The sequence below is a fragment of the Cervus elaphus genome, chromosome 7, assembly GCF_910594005.1.
Source record: "Cervus elaphus chromosome 7, mCerEla1.1, whole genome shotgun sequence".
NCBI classification, from domain to species: domain Eukaryota; kingdom Metazoa; phylum Chordata; class Mammalia; order Artiodactyla; family Cervidae; genus Cervus; species Cervus elaphus.
This window is the reverse complement of record NC_057821.1, coordinates 16,690,611-16,713,650: the sequence shown is the minus strand read 5'-3', so window position 1 is coordinate 16,713,650 and position 23,040 is coordinate 16,690,611. Positions and strand designations below refer to the sequence as shown.

Sequence of the window (23,040 nt, the reverse complement as noted above, 5' to 3'; positions counted from 1 at the left end):
TCATCCCATGAGGGTCAACCCACTCATGACTTAAGCATCTTCCAAAGGCCTCACCTCCTAATACCATCACCTGGGGGAAGGGGGTTTAAGATTTTAGCATATGAAATGAAGCACAAACTTACAGACCACAGAGAACAAATAAAATGTTAGATTGAGGCTCAGTCTACCTACTTAGCCAGGATCTTTGGACACAAGAAAATAAAATTACGTTGTACTGCAAAGGACTTTCTCTTTCTTACCATTTCTCTTGTTCTCTTTAACCATATTTTGTTATCTTTACTTTGAAATACAGTGAAATTGACCTTTTTATTTGAGTGTCTTCATCTCTTGGGGTTTGTGATGAGGTCCCAGCGTCATCATCTGGCATCACTGGTTTGTGAGCTCTCTGTCTCTCGTCGCCTTTCCTCTGCCCAGTCCCTTTTTGCATACAGCGAGGACCTTGTCACCATGAATCAGAGAGGCTTTCACTTCCAGGACATCATCAATTCAGAGATGGCTCAGAATACGGGCTGCTTTCCCCTAGTGGCCAGTTGGGTGAAATGTGAAATGAGGGTAATGACATTTCTAAATCAGCCTTACTTAGCTGATACTCAAGAACTAAAACAGCCTTAGAAAATGTAAAATTACACATTAGTGGTAAGGTCTGTCATTTAGTATTTTATGATTGTTCCTTTTTTTAAGGAATTTAACTGTCTTTCTATAATTCCCGGGCTATGCCGAAATTGCTTTTTCCTTTTATAAAACTTCCTTCCAAAGGAACCAATTTTGAACTGAAAACTAATGAATACTAAGTGGAAGATGCCGGTTGCAAGCCTTTTTCTAGAAAAATATTTTGCTGAAAGTTTTTTCTTTTTCTCTCTCTCTCTTTGGGGGCCCTTATCGTGCCAGGCTGAAAGAGTGGAGCCTTCCCTAAGACATGGATAGATGCAAACATGTAGGGCGGTTGCGGCTCGCCCAGGACCACTCCATCCTGAACCCGCAGAAGTGGTACTGCCGAGAGTGCGCCACCACCGAGTCGGTGTGGGCTTGTCTCAAGTGTTCGCACGTGGCCTGCGGCCGCTACATCGAAGATCACGCCCTCAAACACTTCGAAGAGACCGGACACCCGCTAGCCATGGAGGTCCGGGATCTCTACGTGTTCTGCTACCTGTGCAAGGACTACGTGCTCAACGACAACCCGGAGGGGGACCTGAAGCTGCTGAGAAGCTCCCTCCTGGCGGTCAGGGGCCAGACGCAGGACCCGCCGCTGAGGCGCGGGCGGACGCTGCGGTCCATGGCGGCGGGCGAGGACGCCGTCCAGCCGCAGCGCGCTCCTCAGGGACAGCCGCAGATGCTCACGGCTCTGTGGTACCGGCGCCAGCGCCTGCTGGCCAGGACGCTGCGGCTCTGGTTCGAGAAGACCTCGCGGGGCCAGGCCAAGCTGGAGCAGCGGCGGCGGGAAGAGGCGCTGGAGCGCAAGAAGGAGGCGGCGCGGCAGCGGCGGCTCGAGGTGAAGCGACGGCTGCTGGAGGAGCTGGCCAGCGCCCCTCCGCGCAAGAGCGCGCGCCTGCTGCTGCACGCGCCCCGCGCCGCCGCGCCGCGCGTGCCCGCAGCGCGCGCGCCCGCCGGGCCCCGTCCCCCGCCGCGCCGCGCGCCCGCCATGGCGCCCGGCGTCACGGGCCTGCGCAACCTGGGCAACACCTGCTACATGAACTCCATCCTACAGGTGCTCAGCCACCTGCGCAAGTTCCGCGAGTGCTTTCTGAACCTCGACCCGTCCAAGACGGAGCAGCTGTTCCCCAGGGCCGCCAACGGCAAGGCCCCGCTCTCAGGCAGGCCGGCCAGCAGCTCAGCCCCCGAGCTGTCGTCGCTTGGGAGCGACGGGGCCGAGGCCTGCGAGCGCGAGGGCCTCTGCTTGAACGGTGGGACCTCCCTCAGCAGGAGCCTAGAACTCATTCAGAACAAGGAGCCCAGCTCGAAGCACATCTCCCTCTGCCACGAACTGCACACCCTCTTTCGCGTCATGTGGTCGGGGAAGTGGGCCCTGGTGTCGCCCTTCGCCATGCTTCACTCAGTGTGGAGCCTGATCCCCGCCTTCCGCGGCTACGACCAGCAGGACGCGCAGGAGTTTCTCTGCGAGCTTTTGCACAAAGTGCAGCAGGAACTCGAGTCTGAGGGCACGACGCGCCGAATCCTCATCCCCTTCTCCCAGAGGAAGCTCACCAAGCAAGTCTTAAAGGTGGTGAACACCATATTTCACGGACAGCTACTTAGCCAGGTAGGTGTGCTCGGCACAGCCTTGACTGCCCACCACGCTTTGAGTGGGGCTGGTATAGTATTAGGCTTCCGTGAGTGCCTTCCCCAAGTTGTTGGCCTAACGAGGGTACGTTTGCTGTAACTATGCACAGTGGAGGGCGGCCGCGGTGCCTTTCACAGTACTGTGTGGGGGCTTCGTTGGTGAACTTGCCTCCTGTCTTTCCAGGCAGATTTTTAGTTTATCACTTCACTTTCAGGAAATGTCTTTTAACCTATAATGATGATACGGTAATGTAATATTATCATTGTTACAATTAAGTACCCATTGCTGGCATCCCATCCCATTTGATCAGCTTTAGGAAATTGAAGAGTTTGCCTATAATCTTGGTTCCATGGTTGTTTGAAAGGGCATCACTCCTCCTAAAGCCTTTCTTCAACCTACAAGGGAGGGAGGTGGCTAGGAAGATGCCAAAGGCCTAAGCAACCCTCCCTCTGGTTCCCCACTACCTTTCGTTTCCTTAGCCATGTAAGGATATGAGGGAAGACTCAGGTAAGGCTTTGTGAGAGCATGCAGAAAGAATTGATAGAGTTTAAAAAGTGGGCAACTGGAGAGATTCAGGTAAAACCTCTACACTATGCTACTGAGGTAGTTAGGATTTTAAAAGAATGATGAGTAGAAAAGTTTATTTCAGAAGAATGTTTCGGAAGAAAAGTTTATTTTGGCTTTTGTTTTTCAGCATGTGAAAAGGGAGTTTTTTCGGCACTTCCTCAACCTCCCTGAGAGTCTGTAGGAAGAAAGGTGCCTCTGGGAAGGTTATAGTGGGGGAGGAGGTCAAATCACAAGCTACTTCGAGGCTCTTGGAGCACTGGCATCAGTGTAGGGATGCTGCTGGAAACAAGGGCAAAAGTAGAGGAAAGCTGGATTGGATGGAAGGAGCAGAGTCTAGAGGAGGATAAGAATATGAGGATGAGAGAAGCAGACAGGAATCGGCAAATTCTCCATCTCAGACTGTGCCTTGATGACTCCATGATAGCTTCTATCTGTAATACTGTGGCACTGAAGAAGAGAGAAAGGGGAGTAGGTAATACTGTCTGTGCTGTGTGGTTTTCCAGTTCCAGCTAGCATCATAGAGATACATACCAGAAGTAATATGCTCTAATTCTCTTAAAAGTTACATCTATCATTTAAATGCTAAATATTTTTTGAAAACGATACACTTAGCTTTGGTTGTTATGCGCTAGCAAACATGAATGTGGAAGCATGGAAGTTGCACAGCCCGTGAACTAACCTTCCGTCCTAGGTCACTTGCGTGTCGTGCGGTTACAAATCCAACACCGTCGAGCCTTTCTGGGATCTGTCGCTGGAGTTCCCTGAGCGCTATCACTGCGCAGAAAAGGGCTTTGTCCCTTTGAACCAGACCGAGTGCCTGCTCACCGAGATGCTGGCCAAGTTCACGGAGACGGAGGCCCTGGAAGGCAGAATCTACGCCTGTGACCAGTGTAACAGTGAGTGCTGGGGGAGGCTGTGGGTAACTAGAATATCAGTTTAAGGTATTTCATTTGCCCTTTTAGTCAAAAATAACACTGTAATATTGAGTGGTTCTAAAGCATATTTTAAAGATTTTTTTCCTCCTATTTTCCTGAGAAAAAGCATATGGACATTATATATTAAAAAAATAAAACCAAGCCTAGGAGTTGGACCTCCTTGGATTCCTGCTGTGATTGAAGTTAGTTGTTATCTTGAGGGGCATTTGAAAGTATGGACCTTGAAATGGGGACTCCAAGAATGGGAGTATTTAGCTTTATAGGTTATGGGGGTCCTGCTTAAATTCATGAATAGAGTTTGACAGTTCTTATTTAGTCTAAATTCAGGTGGCATAGCCTGTTTGAGTGCTATGTATTAGAAAAGTGTGCTTTTATCCTGAATTAAAGTCTGTCAGAAGTGATGCTAAGGGTACAATGAGACCAAGAGAGGAAGTCATATGGTACATTGCTCCATGGCAACTTCATCATTATTTTCACATGCCTGAAAGATTCACATCTCAGAAGGGGCAGAAGGAAGTATTTCTCTATCATGGCTTTAATTGTAAAGTGGAATTTTTTCCGTATGGTTCTGAGAGCACCTTATGTATCCCCCAACCCTGTGTCTTGCCACATTAACAATGCTTTTGCTAACCCAGCATGTACACAGGAAATGCAGAGCAAATACTTTGAAGCTGATGTTTGGGGGTTTTGGCATATAGTGATTTGGAAACTAAGATAAATGGATTGTGCAGAGATCTGAGAACAATGTGCAGCCATGTTATAGTTCAGACTTCAAGTTTTGGTTTGGGAATAACAATTTTATGGTAGCCCTTTAATATTTTTGCATATGGTTTTTTAAAGTAGTGAATTGTGGAAAACCTGTTCTCTCTGAAGAATCAAGTCAAAAATCAAAAGTCACACCTGATACCATTTTGCCATTTTAAAACAAAATGTGAAATCCTGTACTTGGTTAAGCATAAACTCACCTATCCTGTTACATAGAGATATATAAAGGCAGTGATTTAAATTATCTTATTAGAACAATATGTATTTTTTTTCTTTTTAAAATAGTGAATCATGAAGTTTTATACTTGTAGGGAACAGAAAGATGTTAACAGCCTTAGTCTATCATTCTCAGACCTGATAGATTAGGCAAGAAACACTTTTATTTATTTTTCCAAGAAAGGATTGTTTTTCTGGTTGCCAGATGTGCCCATTTATCAGTATTTCTGTAGACAGGTTCAAATAGCAAGGAAGGAAAGCTATAGTGAAGGGATGAGATGCACTGATCTGTTGCTTGTGAAAGTTTTGAAACTATCAGTCTTTCACCTTTCTGTGTAGCCAGCTTAATCAAATGGGAGACAGAACTGATCAATCTCAACTGAATCAGTGATTTTTCTTCGTGAACTTCATTTTAGAGAAACAAAGCCAGATTCTATATTGTCTTCATTTTAGCTCACATACTCCCTCTGCTGAGAGCAGCAGTCACTGCCAGGATTCCCAGGCAGAGAGCTGCAGTAATTTTCAAAAATCTGCTGGTGAACAGGAATGTAAAATAAGGCCAGGCCCCTCTTTGAATTCTCTTTCTGCTCATGCCCTCACATATCATGACTGCCAGCCCTAGTAAAAGCTGCAATCTAGTTGCTGCAATCTATCATCAGAAGCAACAGCTCCATTGTCAGAGAAAGCTCCTTGATACGTCATCTGCCTGTGATTTGCTACTTTTCACAAGCGGTACAGACAGGACTTCGAATCAGATGCCAGGCTCCTCAGACACTGAGACCATGGTATCAACAGCTCAGAGACAATTCGCAGACACTACAGTGGACCATGAATTTTATATTCCTATCCATTCACTGACTGAATTAATATAAAAGAGCAGTCATCAGTAAATGGTTATAGAGAAGGCTTCTGATGGAAATTAAGAGAACTTCATTTCCGTTTCCATGCTGTAATTTAGAAATGCATTTCACCCACAATTCAGTATCTTTAGAAACAAAATTGGAGTCCTGAGCATTGGTTTTGTTTTGAATGGGGTATATTTAGTCAATTGTCAGCCTTGTTCTGCATGTCTAGCAGTGCTGTTACCAAGAAACATGTTTCAGAAAATAAGTATGGCATAAAAATATAAAACCAGTGAAGTTTATTTTCTAAATATTTGTATAGGCCACAAGCAAGTCATGTGGGGAAAAAATCTCTTTAAATACACTGTCCTTTGGTAATTCTGTGCCTCTTGCATGCGTGCATGCTCAAACGCTAAGTTGTATCTGACTCTTTGTGACCCCATGGACTGTAGCCCACCAGGCTCCTCTGTCCATGGGATTTCCCAGGCAGAAATACTGGAGTGGGTTGCCATTTCCTCTTCCAGGGTATCTTCCCAACCCAGGGATTGAACCTGCATCTCCTGCCTTGGCAGGCGGATTGTTTAGCACTGGGAAAGCCCCTGTGTCCTCTTACCTTTTCCCTAAACCTGAAATACATGCATTATCCCCCATTTCACAGGAAAGGAAACTGAGATTCCTTTCAAACGGTGGGAAGGACAAAGGATGCCCCTTACAACTTCATCAGCCTTCTTTAAGCAGCCATCCCCAGAGTGCCACACAGTCATTTCTTTCATCTCAGCCAGAACTTCCGTGGCCATGCCACGTGGGCATGAGAGGCTGGGAAATGCAGTCTTAGAGAGAATCACTTTGCTGCCCAAATAAAACTGAGGTTGAAGTGCTGAGAAACTAGGAGAATGCATATTGGGTGGCAAGTCACTGTCTCTGCACAGCTCGGGAAGAATGAGTCTCCTCACGATCCATGTCTTATACCTTCCCAAACCATCTAGGCAAACGACGAAAATCCAATCCAAAACCCCTTGTTCTGAGTGAAGCTAGAAAGCAGTTAATGATCTACAGACTACCTCAGGTCCTCCGGCTGCATCTTAAAAGATTCAGGTGAGCTTGCTCTGGGGCATCCCAGGTGGCTGTGAGCTGTGGCAATAGCTCCTTCAGAGGCTTTGGTGAGGGCAGATGTCGCCTTTGGTGCTGGGGGGAGAAGCCTGCTCCCTGGAGTCCTTAGGCTTTCCATGGAGTGTATGGTTCCTGCCCGGGGAGGCAAGTGGATGCTGGGGGCCGGGACGGGGCTTCTGCTCTCACGGCCCTATTACATCAGCTAGGCTGCAGTGGGTGTCTGTGCTTGAAGATTTAATAGCCTCACGTGGGCATATATAGAGCCATCTTCAGAATAAAGTATGAGATAATCTGTGAAAAGAAGGGTAGGAAGTAAACTACAAAGAGTATTGCCTGGATTGCTTGCTTAGGGATTTCTAGTTTCAGAGAACATCTGAATGTTCACAGGAAATATATGTGAACACTGAGTACCCCTACCTTGCTGTGAAAACCAAATCCAGGTTAAGTTTTCTCCACTTCTGTTTTACCTACCTCTGCCTATGATCACACATGCCATTTCTTACTGGTAAGAAGTTTATATCCATGTTACAGGTGGTCTGGCCGTAATCACCGAGAGAAGATTGGGGTCCATGTCGTCTTTGACCAGGTATTAACCATGGAACCTTACTGCTGCAGGGACATGCTCTCCTCTCTTGACAAAGAGACCTTTGCCTATGATCTCTCCGCAGTGGTCATGCATCACGGGAAAGGGTTTGGCTCAGGACACTACACAGCCTATTGCTACAACACAGAGGGAGGTGCGTGCGCTTTACTCTGTGGGGTGGGGGACACCAAAAAGGGTTGGTTTGTCCACATTTCATTCCTCTCCTTTTATTTAATCTGTAGGGGGATATTACATACATTAAAATACGGTGGAAAGAATTATGAAAGATGGATTCAAATTTTGAATATATCACTAAGTGACAACATATAACTCTTCTAAGAATTGACGGGAACTAACATGTAAAAGTGCTGAGCATGCTGCCTAGCACATAATGGTCAATTAATGCTAGAGGTTATAGCTGTTATTAATACTTCTGCTGCAGACCTGTTTCCTTCTTGGTTTTGCATAAATAGTATGACCTAGCTACTCCGTGGTCATATTCATAGTCTATGAGTCTCACTAGCATCAGCCCATAGTAAAGCTGAGGACACTTTCTGAGCATTTACAAGTATTGTAACAGACATAGTATATGTCCTGATTACCTTCTTTAACATGGGAGGTGTGAGGATCCAAGGGCCCTTCCCAAGGAGCTTTCTTTCAGTCCTTGTCCCTCAGAGCAGAGCCTCCCAGCTACTGTGCTAAGGCAGGTGGGTTGTGGATGTGTTTTTAATAGTTGACCCATCTTGAACCCCTCAGCCCTTGGGGTGGCTACCAGAGTGAGCCTGTGAAAAATAACTTTATTCCTTCTAAGTTTTCCTTTCCTTCCATACCTATATCTATGTACATTTCCCCTCCCCTCCCCCTTCTTTTCATATCTCTTAGCCCCCAGTCTGTCTTTGTATAAGTCCCTAATGGGCAGTGAAAAAGCCTGAATGAAATGAGGACAAAAATTAGTCAATACTGTAAGCAGTATTGTGGTGGGGCTTGTGGGGCTAAAACCAATGGTTTCAGGGAAGTCTGTTGGTTTCATTTACTTATCTCTTCCTCCATCACCACCAATCAAAGGTTGGCTCTATTCAGAACTTCTCTGTCCCTTTTTTCATCTCCTCTTGTGCCTGCTGATTGAAATTTAAGTTGGGTAGTCATATTTTCTCTTTCTTTCATTTGGTTTCCTAGGTTTTTGGGTCCACTGCAATGACTCAAAGCTGAATGTATGCAGTGTCGAGGAAGTGTGCAAAACTCAAGCCTACATCCTTTTTTACACTCAGAGAACAGTTCAGGGCAATGCAAGAATCTCAGAAACCCAACTCCAAACTCAGGTGCATTCCAGCAACAACGATGAGGGCAGACCACGGACCTTCCCCTGAATGGGAGGCACATTATCAAGGACTGACTTGCTTTTAAACTCTTGGTATTGGTACATCTTTCCTCTTACAGGAAATAAGGTTTACTGCAGGAACAGATTACTAGGTTTGCCTCACTGGGTCTAGAGCAGAAGGTGCCGGGTGTCTGGTGTCCTATCACAAAATCTGTAGTCACTTTCTTTTAAATGGGTTTATAAAATTCCCTCCTTTGTTAAAGCAAATCAAAAGGAGTAACTTCTATGAAGACTCTTTCAACAGTTGCTTCTGAATATAGAGGGATCTGGGTGGAGGAAAGAGGGAGTGAGTTGGTCATATCCAGCTGTGTTTTCTTCCTATTATGTGATTCCCCTGCTAATCAGGACCCCTTGCAGCACCGGAAGAGCCTCCTGACGCGAGCAGCCTTCAGCAGAGCACTGGGGAGAGCACAGAGGGGCCCTGGGCTGGCAGCTTGCTGGACGGGATTGGCTCCAAGGCGGGAGGTGAAGTCAGGACTTTTTCCTACAGAGGAAGTAGTCCTCAAGGGTTGAAAATTTAGAGACTTCCTTTTTTAGGAGATAGCAGCTGAAGAATGGAAGGAGGTGCATGGAGCAAAGTTCTCCATGCAAAATGGAGGTTTTTCACATGTCGTATTCTGCCTGGCTGCTGCTGTCATTTAATCATTCCACATCTTCTGAGATGGCACGAACATCCCTTCATTCTAACGAAGGAGCAGTTCATATGGGGAAGCAAGAAACTGGCACATGACATGCTCTTTGTGGCACTCTGAGCCTAAGTGCACTCCTGGATACCCAATTCTGTAGCAGACTCTTGGTTCGGGTCTAGGGCAAGCATGCAGTTTGGTTTAAATTGGTCTTTTTAGGTCAGGTTTCTGAGGCTTTCTCAGAACTCAGAGGGTGGGGGTGGGGAGCCAGTGGTCCAGGGCTTATCGAAATGCCTGTCCCCCGTTCTCACCTTGGTGCAGCATGCAGCTTTTCTTAACCTGCAGCTTATTTCCTGTTCACAAGGTGTGGGAGCTTTTGCTTTTCGAAGGCTGAGGACTCTTCCTCCTGTATGTCTGAACAGTTTATTGCTGACACCCCTGGCTGGTTTCCTCCAAAATCTGCTAATCCCTAATGTTTCTTTACCCACACACCCTCAGTCCATCAGAGAAAAAAAGCAAGTGCCCTGTCCTTCACTTCAGTGCTAGTAAGATATGACTTTCTTTTTTAAACTGGATCAGTTTCTAAGTGGTATGAAATTGCCCAGATAGAAGCCCTCTGCGCTGTCGGGCACCACTGAATTTCCCTCCTCGGTCCTTCACTTTGACTCACTAGTAAAAGTGAATGCGACCATAACTCTCACTGGGGAGTGCCACAGCGCCTCAGCCTGCCACTCGGAATGCTCGTCTTTTGACTGAGTAGGTCATATTAACGTTCAGGTAGAAGTACAGCTGTCACCTGAAGGGAGTAGATGTGAAGGAAGTTTGGGGAGGGGTGGGAAGTTGGGAAGCGAGAGGCTAAAGAATGAGGGGCGTGGCTTTAGCAATGTTGAAGGACCACATTTCCCAAGCAGATCTGTATAGCATTTGCTGTTGACCTCTTTTGAGATGAATTCTCCCATAGGACCTGCCAGACAGCACTGAGATTTGGAGGAAATCAGACAGAAAATGGCTCACCGTGATAAGGAAAGGGAGTGACTATACTTTAAATTAAACTTGCTTTTTCCAACACTGTGAGGTTTCTGTAATATTTAGCTTTTATTTGGAAGCGATAGCGTATGGCATTTTTTATGCTATTTGGTTTATATTGTCTACTGCAGGCTTCTTTGTACAAGCTTGGCCCGGGCTTACCCTCACTTGGACACTGTTTTAAAGTGTCACAGCCGCCCATGCTGCCAGAGGCTCTGATATGAGGCTATAGTCTCTAGATCCACATTTTTAAGTTGGCATGATTGGTGATGACCTTTTGTGGCAAGAGAAAAGCTCACTGACTTTAAAAAAAAAAAAGTAAAAAGGGAAGGAAAATATAAATTGTGCCTCATCTTTCAATGAATGCTATCTTTATTATTCTAGAAAAAGAGAACTGACAAATGGAGAAATACTATACAGCATCTACTAAATCCCTCAGGCTGTCTGGGGGGTGGGGAATGAGAAAAACATCTCATGGAAAATTAAAACATCTTCCAATTTAATTTTTAAAAAGTTTTATACCAAAAGTTAAGAATTAAGCAGACTAAGGACTTTGTATTAATAGGGTAAGTGCTTCAAATTAATAAAATCATTTGAAGTGAGTTGGAACAGAAACCAATACCAGAGTCCTCAAAGAGCTGCACACACTTGAAGGTGCCCCTGCAGTCAGACACCTCAGGTACCCAGAGGCAGCAGCAATAGACGCTGTTGAGAAGTTAGTATTTATGGAGATTTTTATTAAAGAAAAAGTTTCCTGCTGCATAAGCCAATGGCTGTTGTGAGGGAAATGTCCCTTTGCCTTTAATTTATTTACATACTGGAAGTAGATGAATTTCTTAGTTGCATCTTACTTTAAGTCAAAACATTGTAAAGAAAATAAGAACCAGGTGGAAGTTGACTAGATGCTGCCAAATCAAATCCAAGATCTCCTAACTGAACCTTACGGGCCTGCTCCTCTCCCAGACAAGTAGTTACAGCCCTGTTCTAGGAACCCTTTGTAGTTGGCTGGTGTGTTTACTTTCTGCTGTAGCCAGCCAAGATGAATGCACCCTGGCCCTCAAATTTTTACCTCAATCTAGCTTGACTCTCATACTTGTGGTTGCCTCGGAGATAAGCATTCATGCTAGTGTTAAAAAAAAAAAAAAAAAATTAGGAATGCCCTCAATGGCTAGGAACTGAAGCTCTTATTCAAGATGGCAGACCTCTTGCCTGCTTTGATCCAGTCCCTCTCAGGCTGACGGGGACAGTGCCACACTGTAAAGAATTTCCAGATGTCTCTTAAAATGTCATGAATAAAATTGGGAACTATAGAAGTGTTAATGTGTCCTATGGACTCAATAGCAGAGTTTATTTTTGTTTTTAATGTCAAGGTTTCTAGAGTCAATGATTGTGCGTTTTCCACTCTGGCTGTGATTCCAGTTCCATCCAAGTGTAAGAACTAATGAGGTGGGTTGGCAGGCAGTGGGGCACAGCCCTAGCCAGGTCCCAGCATAAACGTGAGAGGTTGACAGTAGTACAGAATGACTTGGTTGGGTGTGTGGGGGGTGGGGTGGGATATGGGTGGGCAGGGGGGGAGAAATGGAGTTTGTTTTACGTACTGATAAAGCTTTGTGAACTAATTTTATACAATTCATAAAATTTGGTGCCTTGTACCTAATTATGGTTTGCATGGGATTGAAAAGATTAAGGGAAAGGATTCTTTCTTGTCATTTCAAGTGGCAAATGGGTCTGTATAGTGTAAAGGACATTTGGTATCACTTTTTAAAAACATTTCGTATCTTGTGTGTGTGAAAGCAAATTATTACCAGCAAGTTCTGAAAATTCTACTGTAATGTCCAAAACCTTTGTGTTTGATTATTCATCAGTGTCTCCTTTTCAAGGCAAACTATCTACCCTATCCTTTTATACCACCCCTTTTATGTTCCAAACATTAACTCAGGCCTTTTTAAAATCAGGCTGGGAGGGCTTCCCCTTCCTAAACATATCCCTATCTGAGGTTTTCTTTTAAGTGGAAGGGTTACTTTTCCAGCTGGTTGGGAGAGCACAAATGTTCAGAAAAAGGTATTTTAGTTTTTCTAATGCTAGGCAACGTATGGTACAAGTCAAACAAAAACCGTTCCTCCTGAAGTGGTACCTTCATTAGTTCTGAAGTTCTTTTGCACAAAGTTTCAGGAAGCAGTGTAAAACACAATCCCCTATATGTGAACCTTTAGATTGTAAGGCAAGCCAGTGCACTGTGTAATATGCAAAAACGAAGGCTCAAAGAACCTGTCCCAGCAACCCAGTCCCACTGACGGGGATGGTACTGAGTAGCTGTGGAAGAGAAGACCCAGCCTACTCACCTGCAGGGCTGTAAACAGCGTGTTCCTTTTACTCCGACCTTTAAGGTTTCCACTGAGCTCCTGAGTCTTCACCAAAGGGTGTTCAAAAAGCTTACTCAAAGCACATTTGATAATTGGGTCCCTCAGCCTAAGGACTGGCCTAATTAGGTGAGGAGGTTGTATCTTTGGAATAAAACCTCCCATGGCCACTTAGTTTCCTTACCAGGTAAGTATGCATCTCCCTGGTGGTTGATTCTTTTTTGAAAAGCGCCTTCTAAATATGACTGTGAGTTTAGTTTTTATCTTCCATGTTTAAATAACCATTTTCTTGGTCTAAGACTTTGACTTTAACCACTGTGTATTCAACCCAAACACTGCTCTAAGCACACCTCCGTCACCAGAGCACTGAAGTGAATGGTCATTTTTGCGGACTGTTTCCATTGCTACTGCTGGCGTGTTTCTATTTCAGATCTAACTAGGTAGTGTAGGAGATCTTCATAGTAGTGTTAACTAGCCTGGGCTAAACAGCTCATGACAGGATGTAAAACTGACTTCCCTTGAGGAAAAATGTTGTGTTGAAATGGTGAAAGCCAGGATTTTCATTTACAGAATTCATAATTATCCATCAAAATTTGGTGTAGATTTGGTAGCTTTAACCTGCTAAATTCTTATCATTTTCAGGAATTAAGCCAGTTGAAATGAAACTTTACCTTATCAGCTTATGGCTTTATAAACCAATAGCAACACTGTTTGTTACTTGAAGCTAAAACATTACATTTTAAGTGAAACTTGAATTATGCTTTTGGAAGCTGCCATGTGTTTAATGTTGGCCATGCTTTGAATTTTACCTTTGGAAATTGCTATCAAATAGAACTTTTCACAATTATGAGTAGCTCAGGTAGCGGACTTCAAGGATGTAAGTTTCACTCCTATAAAGAACAACAGGTGCTGGTATTTCTAGGCTTAGCAGTGGTCTGATGCAGGCTGACAGGGCTTAAAAGTTTCCTTCCTGGTCACCATTTGGGGGGCAATGGCTTCAAACCCAAGCCTTACTTAATGTATGTTACTTTTCCTCATCTTAACAGCCTAGTAAGATATAAACTTGTCAGAGCATCCGTGATCCCTATGTAGATTCTTAAAGGATCCTGACCTCATGTTAAGCCAGCCACAGGCCTCAATTCATACAGGCTCAAACTCCTTTCTCCTAACAGACAGGACCTCCCTGATTAGAGCTCATAAGAAAATGGTGCTTTTCTTTAACATATAAAAAACCTAATTCTCTTAACAGCTTTCTTAACCAGATTTACGCCAGCAGGGTCAAGAAGGACCATTTTATTCTATTTACCTTTAGTGAACAGACTGCTAGAGATAACACCTGTCAACTTACAGTTAGGCCACTGTGGTACATTTATACTGACCCTCCTTCCCAATTCTTGTCCTTTAATCCCATACTAGTTCCAGAGGAGACTTGGCACAAAAAAGTAGTATGTATATTTTTTAAACACCTAGTAGAGCAAATCAACTAGAAAAAATTGCCAAGGGGAGCCTGTCTCTATGTCCACACCTTTCTAAGCCTACATCATTCTTTCCATGCCAGTTTCTTACATACTCCATTTCCAAAGAACCCCAAACTCCTGGACAGTGGCACTACCCTGAATTTTAGGGTCAGAAAATATCTCTTTACTTGTGAAGGAAGCTTTCTCAAGCAGTGTTGCTTCAGAGCCCACTGCCCAGGCTTACTCACACCTTGCCTCCACCTGCACATTACTGCCCTCAAATCCCACTGTATTATAGCTACAATGCCTCCCTGGTGCCTGGAAAACCCACCTGGTGCACTGAAATGCTATGCAACACCAAATGGCTTCTTCCCATAGTCCTGCTCAAAAATGGAAATTCCTCAAGAATAAGCTATTACCTATGCTAACATCACTGTATGGTGGCTAGTTTCCATTTCTTTTTTTCTTTTACTATGAAGCAAACCATCTGTTAAAATCCATGTTTGGGACTTGTTCCTGTCTCTTTTGAGTGTGAAATATAAATCATGTTTTTATGATTTTTGTAAATCTTGACTTTTTACATCTTGTTTTTGTAAGCTGAAGTTTTCTTATTAAAAGAATAAAATGTCTTTGTGTACACGCTTTATTTGTTAAAATACTATTAGATTATTCCTCAGGACAAGAGCAAAGATAATCCCCTGCAGAAACTTAGTAACTATGTACAGCATTTTACAGAACAGAAGACAACACTTTAGCTGAAGGCTGCCTGCTGACCAGAGAAGGGTGTCCTGAGTGGACTCAGCAAAGAGAAGGAAGGCAGGGAAGGGAAGGTGCCCTCTGGATCAAACTTCAGCCGCCAGCAGGGCAAGTCTTGTGATGGTCACAGATTGGAGGCTGTTTTTGAAGGGGTCGAGTACAGCACAGGGGTTCCATGTGTCTGCAATCAGACAACAGGTGGCATTAGAAACGTAATATTACTGGAGTAAAAATTGCTAAGAGACTCAAAGCCCTTGCAACATCTGGAAACATATCTAACTAGGAACAGCCAAGGGTCTTTTGTCAGGTCTCTTTCCTATCAGTCTGTGAACAGTTGATCTAAGTTATTTCTTCTCCCAGCCTCTAGGACTTCTGAAAGAACAGTGGTCAGTGCTTACCTTCACAGGCTAGACCCCAGGCTGAGGTGCCATTAGGTCAATGTCACTCAAATTTCTGGCCAACCAAACTCCAGCAGCAAAGAGTCCCAAATTGAGAATCAAGTTCCTAGAAAAAGAACGCATCCCATTAACCCTGTGGTCACCGAGTCACGTGTCTTTGGTTAACAACAGACTTGGGGGGTGGGGGTGGTTCCCATCACCACACAAGAAAGAAACCGTCCCCTCCTGAGGCAAAAGCACTTCAGAATCTTAGGAGCACTGATCGGTACATAATAGGCTGCCAAGACCACATGGTTATTTAAGGTTCGTTTCTACGTCTAATAAGAGCAGGGTCAAATGCAAAGGCCAATTGAACACTTGTCCAGGGGCAAAAAGCCTGTTTGTTGGCGCCCCCTCCCCCAGGGTCCCCGTGAGCAGATTCTCTAAACAGAGCCCGGTGACTGAAAAGAGTGCTTCGGCAGCACGGACATCCTCCATCAAAGACCTCAGCAAAGCACAGCCAGAGCCACAAAGAGGCCAAGATGTGGGTGGTGTAAAAAAAAAATCGGATTTACCAGCCCGGAGGAAGGGAAATCCAGGGGTACGCATAACGCGCGCGAAGGGCAGGAGAGGGACCGACCCCCGGGCCTCGGTTACCTCCGGAAGTCATTCCTGTCGGTGGCGAAGCGGTAGACGCCCCGAAGCCAGTCCCCCACGTTGTCTGGAATTTCGGGAGCTTCATTTGCTGAGCCCGCAGCGGTCACGCCTGTCCCACTGGAAGCCATGGCAGCAGCTCCGCGCTCCGTAGGAACGCTCACCACGCACCGGGCGGGCGCCGACAGATTACGCAACTTCCGGCCTCACACTTCCGCCGGCTACCGGCCGACAGAGGGCGCCGCGGCTCGCGCTCCCACAGGCGCCTGCAGAACTTCCCGGGTGCGCGTCTGCCACCTCGGCCAGGGATGGAGCGCCGCCCCGCTCCAGTCTCCCTGGTCGGGTTCCACCTCCAGCTCCCTCCTGGCCTTCGGCTGGCGCACCCGCTCACAGTCCAGGTGTTCTCCAAGTGATCACTTCATTGGTTCGGGAGGAGGACGCTGGGGATGGGGCCTCCCAGCCTGTGGGGGTGGGGCAGGGGCACTCAGCTGGGGATGCGTAGCTTTGAGGAATGGGCTTCTCCGAGAGTCTCCATGAAGAGTCATAAAGTGCGCGGGCTGAGAGGAAGCACTCAAACCTGTCATCTCGCCGACCCTCCCCAGACTTGGTCCTGATGGCATTCAGTCTAGGACTTAGAGGGGTAGGAGAGCCTCGCTCTCTCGCCTTACAGATCCCACCCCCCCCCCCCCAAGCCCCCCTTTCTCCAGGCTGCGCCACTAGCAAATGGTACAGTGCCTCCTGGAGGTGTCGCTGTCCTCAGTTCGGAAAGGGGCCGGGGTCTCCCAAGGCCGGGGAAGGCGCTGGCCTAAGAAAAAGCCTTCGGGTTCCGATTCAGAGGAAGAGGAGCAGGTGGGACATGGAGCATCCTCCTTGGGATCAAGGGGCGTCTCTAGGCGGCCCTGCGCTTGCCCTTGGCGTGCCTCCGTGTGGTCCCCAGCTCGATACTCCTGCTCTGCGCTGGATCCAAGCATCCTGCTCCGTGTTTCCAGACTGGAGCTGGCGGCAGTGGCGAGCAGGGTTGCCCGGGAGATGATCGCGGTGTTCGGCTGGGCGCAGTCCGGATCTCCAACTCTGCAGAGCCCCTCCTCTCCTGTTCCGGGCGGGGTCAGAAACGCCCATCTCAGAGCCGCGAGTCTCCTTCTCCCAGATTCGGGCGGGGCAGTGGTCAGAAGCCAGTCCCAGTCAGGGCCCAGCCTCCCGCCCCGCCCCGAGCCGTGCGCGCCGCCGCTGTGGGTCCGCTCCCGGCTCCCGCCCCTCCCCGCCTCCGCCCAGCAGAGGGCGGCCGCGGCCCCAGCCCAGGAGCGAGTCCCGTGCCGCAGCCCCAACGGCGGCGCGGGGTGGGTTCTGGAGGCCCTCGGAGCGCGCCGGCCAGGGACGCGCGGTGAGAGCTGCGGGCCCCGAAGCTCGGGTCTGGGGGTGCGGTGGGGGGCACGGGGGCGCTGCTGGAGGGGCGGGACGGCGTGGGACCGGGGTGAGGGTCCCAGCCGGGGAGAACCACCCCGCTCAGCCCAGCCCAAGCCGCTGCCCCCTTCCCCTTTGATCTTCACCTTCTCCTCCCTTACCCGGGGACGCCCTGCTTTCCAGTGTCGGGGCCGGACTCGAACCCGCATCCGAATAGCGACGCTCAAAGCAGCTGGGGCAGCAGGGGCCGCCCCCCGGCAGGGCATAACGTCCCCCGCCCAAGGGCCCGGCGCAGTCCTGGCAGCAGAAGTGGTTTTCGTGCCAGTGCCGTCCCTCGGCCTCGGTGCAGCGCCGGGAGAAAATCAGCTGAGAGAGGGAGAGGGGAACGGTTCATTCATTCATTCACTCATTCATTCATCCAATAACCACGCCTTATACCCAGGTGACGCTAAAGCACGTCTACAGACATTCCCATTTGATCTACTCAAACACTCTCGGACGCGGGGAGGGCTGATTGGCTTAGCCAGGATCCCCCAGCTAGCAGGTGGCACATCCTGAAGAAGTGCGACCCGGGTTGCCTGGACGCCCAACCCAGGTTTCCATACTGCCTCTTGTGCAGACACTGAACGAGTTCCTCGCTGGAGCAGGCACAGCACTAGCGTACTGAGATGATCGTCTATCCTAGAGTCCCTGCTCTGGAGGGATTCAGCCCAAGAAAATTGGGGGGACTCTGCTTGTGGTGGGGGAGGGCACAAAGGCAACGGGTCCCAGGTGCCCAGAGCTCAAAAGTCAGAGCAGGGCAAATACAGAAGTCCCAGGCTGGTTTCCAGTTCTCTGTTCCCGAGTCCGTGGTACTGAAAGAGGCGTCCCCTTGCACCCTGCCATTCTTAACCCTGGGCAGACCCCCTCCAGCCCCTCCCTTCAAGGTTGTACCTGGTCACAAGCCGGGCAGCGAGGCCGCAACAGCTCTGCGTGATGACGGCCACAGTAAAGACGCCCATTGTGGTAGAAGTAGATGAGGTTGATCAGGGCCTGGCCACAGGCCTGGCAGGCAAAGCAAGCCTGGTGCCAGCAGCGCCGCTCTCCTGCCCGAGCTGCAAACACTCCGTACTCCCCTGGCCTCAGCCGCTGCCTGCACTGCAGGGCGTGGGTGCTGGGCTGGTCACAGGCTGCATATGCCAACCTCCAAGCTCTTCCATCCCAACCCCAAAACTAACTGTTCTTCCCACACCTCCAGCAAACCCACCTCCACTGCAGGCTCCACCGAGAAGCCCTACATTTGGTTTCCCTTTTTCCTGAATGTTGCCAAACTGTCAATCCCCAAACCCCTTTTCCTCTCCAAAGTCCCCAAAACCATCCCCTTCTGCAGCAGTGAGAGGGCAAAGAGAGGAGGAAGGGGAATATGGTAGCCAGGTCAGGTGTTACATACATTTTCACAGGTGCATTCTTCAAGCTTGAGAGGTACCAGGCGGGCCACCCCCTGTCCCAGGGCCTCCCGCCTCTGTTGGGCACAGAAGAGCCGCAGCTCGGCCAGCTCCTCCTCCCCAAGGGCCAGGCAGTAGCGCTCCTGCAGAAATAGGTGTCCACGTAACTGGGAGAGCCCCAGCAGGCAAGATTGAAGTTTGACTGGAGAGAGGAGGTTTAGTTGTTTGGTCAAAGAAAGACTGTAAAACCTCAATGAGCTGCAGGAAATAACAGCTCAGATGAGCACTGAGGAGATGGCAGAGAGGCGGAATACATCTACCTCTCATTTCCCCATTTCCCAAAGGAATGGTGATCGCTCAGGTCCTGACGGCCCCTGCACTTAGCCCATCTTCCTGTACTGGGTTGGCCAAAATGTTCATTCAGGATTTTCCGTAACATCGAATGGAAGAACCCAAATGGACTTTTTGGCCAACCCAGTATTTAGATCCTGGCTCCCAATGAGCTTTAGCTCAATATCACTTCCCACTGGATTTCCCCTATTCCATATTCTCCTGCCTGGCCTCCCCAACTGAATTGTAAGCCTTTAGGCTGGGCACACAGGGGCCTCAATAAATACTTAACCACCATACGCTCTACATTTGTACATTCCATTATCAGGTTCAAAAGCTGGTCATGTTCATTTTCTCATTTGCTCTTCAGCTAAGCATGGTGGTGGGCAGAGCGGATGTCACTGCCCACATTGTGTAGACCTGAAAGCTTAGGCCAGGGGTGGGGGGATGACTTCCCCCAATTAGTGGCATATCTTGGCCGTAAATTTGTGCCTCCCTCCCTTCTGTACCTTGCTTCTTCCCACAGTAAGTAAAGAGAGGAAGGCAAGAGAGAGGAAAGCTGGGGAAAGGGAGGCCCACATCGCTGTCCTGTGGAGGGAGCTGCTGCAGGAGGCTCCGGAGCCCAGGCCAACTGGGGGCTGGGGTGGTATCCAGGCCAGGGTGCCCCCAGCTCAGAACTTCAGGATCCTGAGGAAACACAGCAAAGGGAGAAGGGCAGAGCTTGGTTTGTCCTTCCCTCCCCTTCCGCCCTCCCTCCTACATTGCCACCTCTTCATCAATCTGGAACAATGTCCACCCTCTCCTGAATTTGGAGAATCTTCCTTCAAGATCACAGAGACATTTGATCCATTCTCGTGTTTGTGGTCTCACTGAGGCAAGTTAGCAGGACACACCCCAAAACATCTTCCCTTCTTATGCTTGAAATCACCCCCTTCACTCCTTAGGGCCAAACCCCCTAGGTTCTGCTTTGGCAACATAAGCCCCGTAGGAAAGAATTCATGTATATGTGTGAATAAGTTTAAGGAAGTTGAAGAATTTCCTTGTGGTCCAGTGGTTAGGACTCTGTGCTTTCATTGCCAAGGTCCCAGGTTCAATCCCTGGTGGGGGAACTAAGATTCTACAAGCTGTACAGCAGAACCAAATTGGAAAAAAAAATAAGACAGAGAAGTTGAACCCCTGTGTTCTGAGGGGGCTATAGGAACAGGGATTCCTGCAAAGGAAAAGGGCTGCAAGAAGCTGGGCACAAAGGCCAACTACCTCCCACTGGGTGGAAATGGGAAGAGGTCCAAAGGATGAAGTGGATGTCAATCTCAGAGGGAAGGGCAGGACTCCTCCCACCTGAGCAGAAGTCTCCTCAGGATCCTCCTTGGGCATGTGGTCTGGGTTGCTGTCTGAGTTGACTGGTGGATTCAGCTCCGGAGAGGCCAGCCTCTTTACTTGGTGGGGCCAGCCAGAATTCAGCAGTGACATTGGTGGTAAAGTCTGCACAGAAAACAGCAAGAGGCCTCCCATTTATCTGACCATTACAATGCGCTAGGCTGGCTAAGTGCTTTACAGGCGTTATCTCCTTCAGTCCTCCCATCAACTACATGAGTTAGGTAGTATTCTGGTCACCATTTTACAGATGGCCCAACTGAGGCTCAGTAAGTGTAAGTGGTCTGCTCAAGGTCACAAAGCTAGTAAATGGCAGAGTCAGATCTTGAGGCCAAAGCTTTCAGCTCCAGAGTTTCTGAAGCTCCAACTCTAGGTCTCCCAGCATTGGGATGGAGGAAAGCAGAGGCCTGTAATGGAAGAGGGAGACAAGCCGCTTTCTCCGTGAGCCTTTGGGTAGACTGGCCCCTGTTCCCCACCTCCCCAGTCATAACTCCCACTGTTCCTCACTGGGCACTCAGCACCCAGGAAGCCTGCTTCCTCATCTCTCCCCACTTCTCCTGCTGTAGGCTTCAGCCAGGTGAAAGAACCACTTCACCAGGAGACCCTTCTTAGTCTCTCCAGCCCATACCAGCTCACCTTCCCCTATGCTCCAGAAATAGGTACAGTGAGTGTCCCCAGATTTCTCACCTAATGTTCCTCTTTGCCCGCTGTGCCTCTCTCAGCTCCTCATCTGGTCTATCAGCTCTTCCAGGACAGATGAAAATCCTATGCTTCTAACGTCCATCTCTAGTAGCAACTTCACTGGATAATTCTAAGTGCAATTCTTCAGCCCTCCTCTGGGTGAGCCCTGCTATGGCTACATTATCTTGGAGATGGGAGGTGACTACTGAAGTGGTAAAGGGATGAGCCCTGCCCACAACAAGCTCATCGTCTACTGGGTCAGGCATCGATGAAACCAGCCAGCAAGGGGCCAGGATTCTGAGCAGATAGACACAGCATCCTAGGAAGAAAAAAAAAAAAACAAAAAACTTTTCTAGAATATTTACTCTGTGCCAGATACTTTTCTGGGGCTTCCAGGGTGGTGCTAGTGGTAAAGAAGCCCCTTGCCAATGCAGGAGTCAGAGGAGACTCAGGTCCAATCCCTGGGTGGGGAAGATCCCCTGGAGGAGGGCATGGCAACCCACTGAAGCGATTTAGCACCCACTGCATGCAGAGACTTTTCTAGCATCTTACATAATCCATCCTCACAACAATCCTGTGAAGTAGTTTCCATTATCCCATTTTGCAGTTGAAACAAACTGAGGTTAACTAACTTGCCTGAGAAGTTAGTTACATTAGAAATTAGTCACATGAGAAGGCTAAGGGAAGCTTTAGAGGAGGAAGTTGCCTTTGAGAGCTGGGATGGCAGCAGGGCACCAGAAGGGATCATCAAATCCCTAGCCTCCGTAAGACCCAGCTTTAGGGCTGGGTACAGGGTTTGGACCATAAAAATTCTATGGCTTCCCAGCCCCGAGCCCTCCTGTCTGCCACCCTTCCCAGCTTCCTGGCCCCACACCCATCTGCTCCCTTCCTGTTCTTTCCCCCAGGTCAGCTTTCCTGTGGAAAGCAGGGCCAGGAGGGGACTGAGACCCTCTTTTCCAGGTTCTAGTTTGCATGAAATCGTCTCACACAGGACCAACGCTCAGAAATCAGTCTTCACACCTCACCCTCAGTCCCCACCCCAGGACTGCATAACTCCACGTTCACTTAGCACTGGACTCCATCTTACTAACATGCTGGATTCCTTCCAGAATTCTCCTCCCCCCCTTACAAATAAGACAAGACTGAACCCCCTCCCCGTCGGGCGCAGGTGTAAACGGGCTCAGGAGTTCTACTTTCCTGGAGGGCAGAGGCTAGGGATTGGGAAGTTGGGGGGTGGGGTGTAAGGGATGAAAGATTTCCCCGGACAGTGAGAGGAAGAAAGGTTCGAGAAGTTTCTGGTCCTGCCAAATGCACTCTTGACAGATCCCCAGGTTTTTTCTTGGGTTTCTCGGGGCCCACCTCCGAAGCGGGACGCGGTGTGGTTCCCGTCAGTTGGGGTTCCCAGTCCGGCTGCTGAAGTTTAGGAGAGGGGACGGGACTCCGCTGGGGTCTCACCCTTGCTGAGCGCTGGTGTCTGGGCGGTTCTGGACAGACGCCGCGGTCGGGCCCCTCACCCAGTCTCCACCTCCAGATCTAGGCGCCCGCCTCTGCCCGCCCCCGGGAGCGCGGCCCTTCCTCTCCCAGCAACCCCCTCCCCGCCCCGCGGGCCCCGTCCACCTCCCCCGGGCTGGTAGGGCCCGACGGCTCGGGGAAGGGCCTAGAGCTGCTACGTGAAGGAAGGCATTTGAGGGATCTCGGGTGAAAACGGTGCAGGCTCCACTGCCCCCACGCCCGTGGGCTTAGTCCTGGAACCGCATCTCTGCGGGCGCTGAGCAGACACCCAGGAGCCATCATTATGCCGGGTCCTCAAGCACTCGCTGAACAGAACACCTTTCGAAGCCTGCAGGTCCCCCCAGACCTTCCTGCTGGTCTCCTAGGCCCGCCCTTGTCTGTGTGTCCC

The 23,040-nt window shown here is 48.7% G+C and overlaps 4 protein-coding genes across 8 annotated transcripts in view; 2 read left to right on the top strand and 2 right to left on the bottom strand.

The window, feature by feature from the left end:
- The window catches only part of MED20 (mediator complex subunit 20), a 69,568-nt gene extending 68,588 nt beyond the window's left edge, over positions 1–980 (top strand). The window contains exon 5 of one of the 2 annotated variants that reach the window (XM_043907452.1): positions 889–980. In XM_043907452.1, the coding sequence (XP_043763387.1) occupies positions 889–924 (36 nt within the window). In that variant the 3' untranslated portion in view covers positions 925–980. The remainder of the gene's footprint in view (positions 1–888) is intronic. The other variant, XM_043907453.1, reaches the window with a different exon arrangement.
- USP49 (ubiquitin specific peptidase 49) lies at positions 917–14,772 on the top strand. Its single transcript, XM_043907433.1, has 5 exons — positions 917–2,257; positions 3,537–3,741; positions 6,590–6,698; positions 7,245–7,450; positions 8,473–14,772. Exons 1-5 carry the CDS (start codon positions 917–919, stop codon positions 8,661–8,663), a joined length of 2,052 nt encoding a protein of 683 aa, XP_043763368.1. The 3' UTR covers positions 8,664–14,772.
- TOMM6 (translocase of outer mitochondrial membrane 6) lies at positions 14,771–16,212 on the bottom strand. The gene is made up of 3 exons (XM_043907454.1): positions 15,934–16,212; positions 15,298–15,403; positions 14,771–15,080 (listed from the first exon to the last, which is right to left on the bottom strand). Exons 1-2 carry the CDS (start codon positions 16,059–16,061, stop codon positions 15,307–15,309), a joined length of 225 nt encoding a protein of 74 aa, XP_043763389.1. The 5' UTR covers positions 16,062–16,212; the 3' UTR covers positions 14,771–15,080; positions 15,298–15,306.
- A 171-nt stretch (positions 16,213–16,383) lies between these two features.
- Positions 16,384–23,018, bottom strand: PRICKLE4 (prickle planar cell polarity protein 4). Of its 4 annotated transcripts, none has more exons than XM_043907440.1 (8): positions 22,500–23,018; positions 21,147–21,459; positions 20,424–20,567; positions 19,665–19,772; positions 18,761–18,898; positions 18,265–18,468; positions 17,493–17,697; positions 16,384–17,020 (listed from the first exon to the last, which is right to left on the bottom strand). In XM_043907440.1, the coding sequence occupies exons 3-8, from the start codon at positions 20,553–20,555 to the stop codon at positions 16,647–16,649; spliced, it is 1,161 nt and encodes a 386-aa protein (XP_043763375.1). In that variant the 5' UTR covers positions 20,556–20,567; positions 21,147–21,459; positions 22,500–23,018; the 3' UTR covers positions 16,384–16,646. The 4 variants fall into 4 exon arrangements, with proteins under 4 accessions (XP_043763375.1, XP_043763378.1, XP_043763377.1 ...); XM_043907443.1 differs by having other exon boundaries at positions 22,596–23,018; XM_043907442.1 differs by lacking the exon at positions 21,147–21,459.
- Positions 23,019–23,040: the final 22 nt, after the last annotated feature.

Bases quoted from the DNA above. Each gene is read 5' to 3' on its own strand.
- TOMM6 (XM_043907454.1), bottom strand. From the start codon at position 16,061: ATGGCTTCCAGTGGGACAGGCGTGACCGCTGCGGGCTCAGCAAATGAA. The intron at 15,404-15,933 runs GTAACCGAGGCC...TTCTTTTTCTAG, and splicing joins GACAGGAATGACTTCCGGAG to GAACTTGATTCTCAATTTGG.
- USP49 (XM_043907433.1), top strand. From the start codon at position 917: ATGGATAGATGCAAACATGTAGGGCGGTTGCGGCTCGCCCAGGACCAC. The intron at 6,699-7,244 runs GTGAGCTTGCTC...TCCATGTTACAG, and splicing joins CTGCATCTTAAAAGATTCAG to GTGGTCTGGCCGTAATCACC. The intron at 7,451-8,472 runs GTGCGTGCGCTT...TTGGTTTCCTAG, and splicing joins TTGCTACAACACAGAGGGAG to GTTTTTGGGTCCACTGCAAT.
- PRICKLE4 (XM_043907440.1), bottom strand. From the start codon at position 20,555: ATGTCACTGCTGAATTCTGGCTGGCCCCACCAAGTAAAGAGGCTGGCC. The intron at 18,469-18,760 runs GTATGTAACACC...CACGCCCTGCAG, and splicing joins AAGAATGCACCTGTGAAAAT to TGCAGGCAGCGGCTGAGGCC. The intron at 17,021-17,492 runs GTAAGGGAGGAG...CGCCCGGAACAG, and splicing joins GGAAAGCAGGGCGTCCCCGG to GAGAGGAGGGGCTCTGCAGA.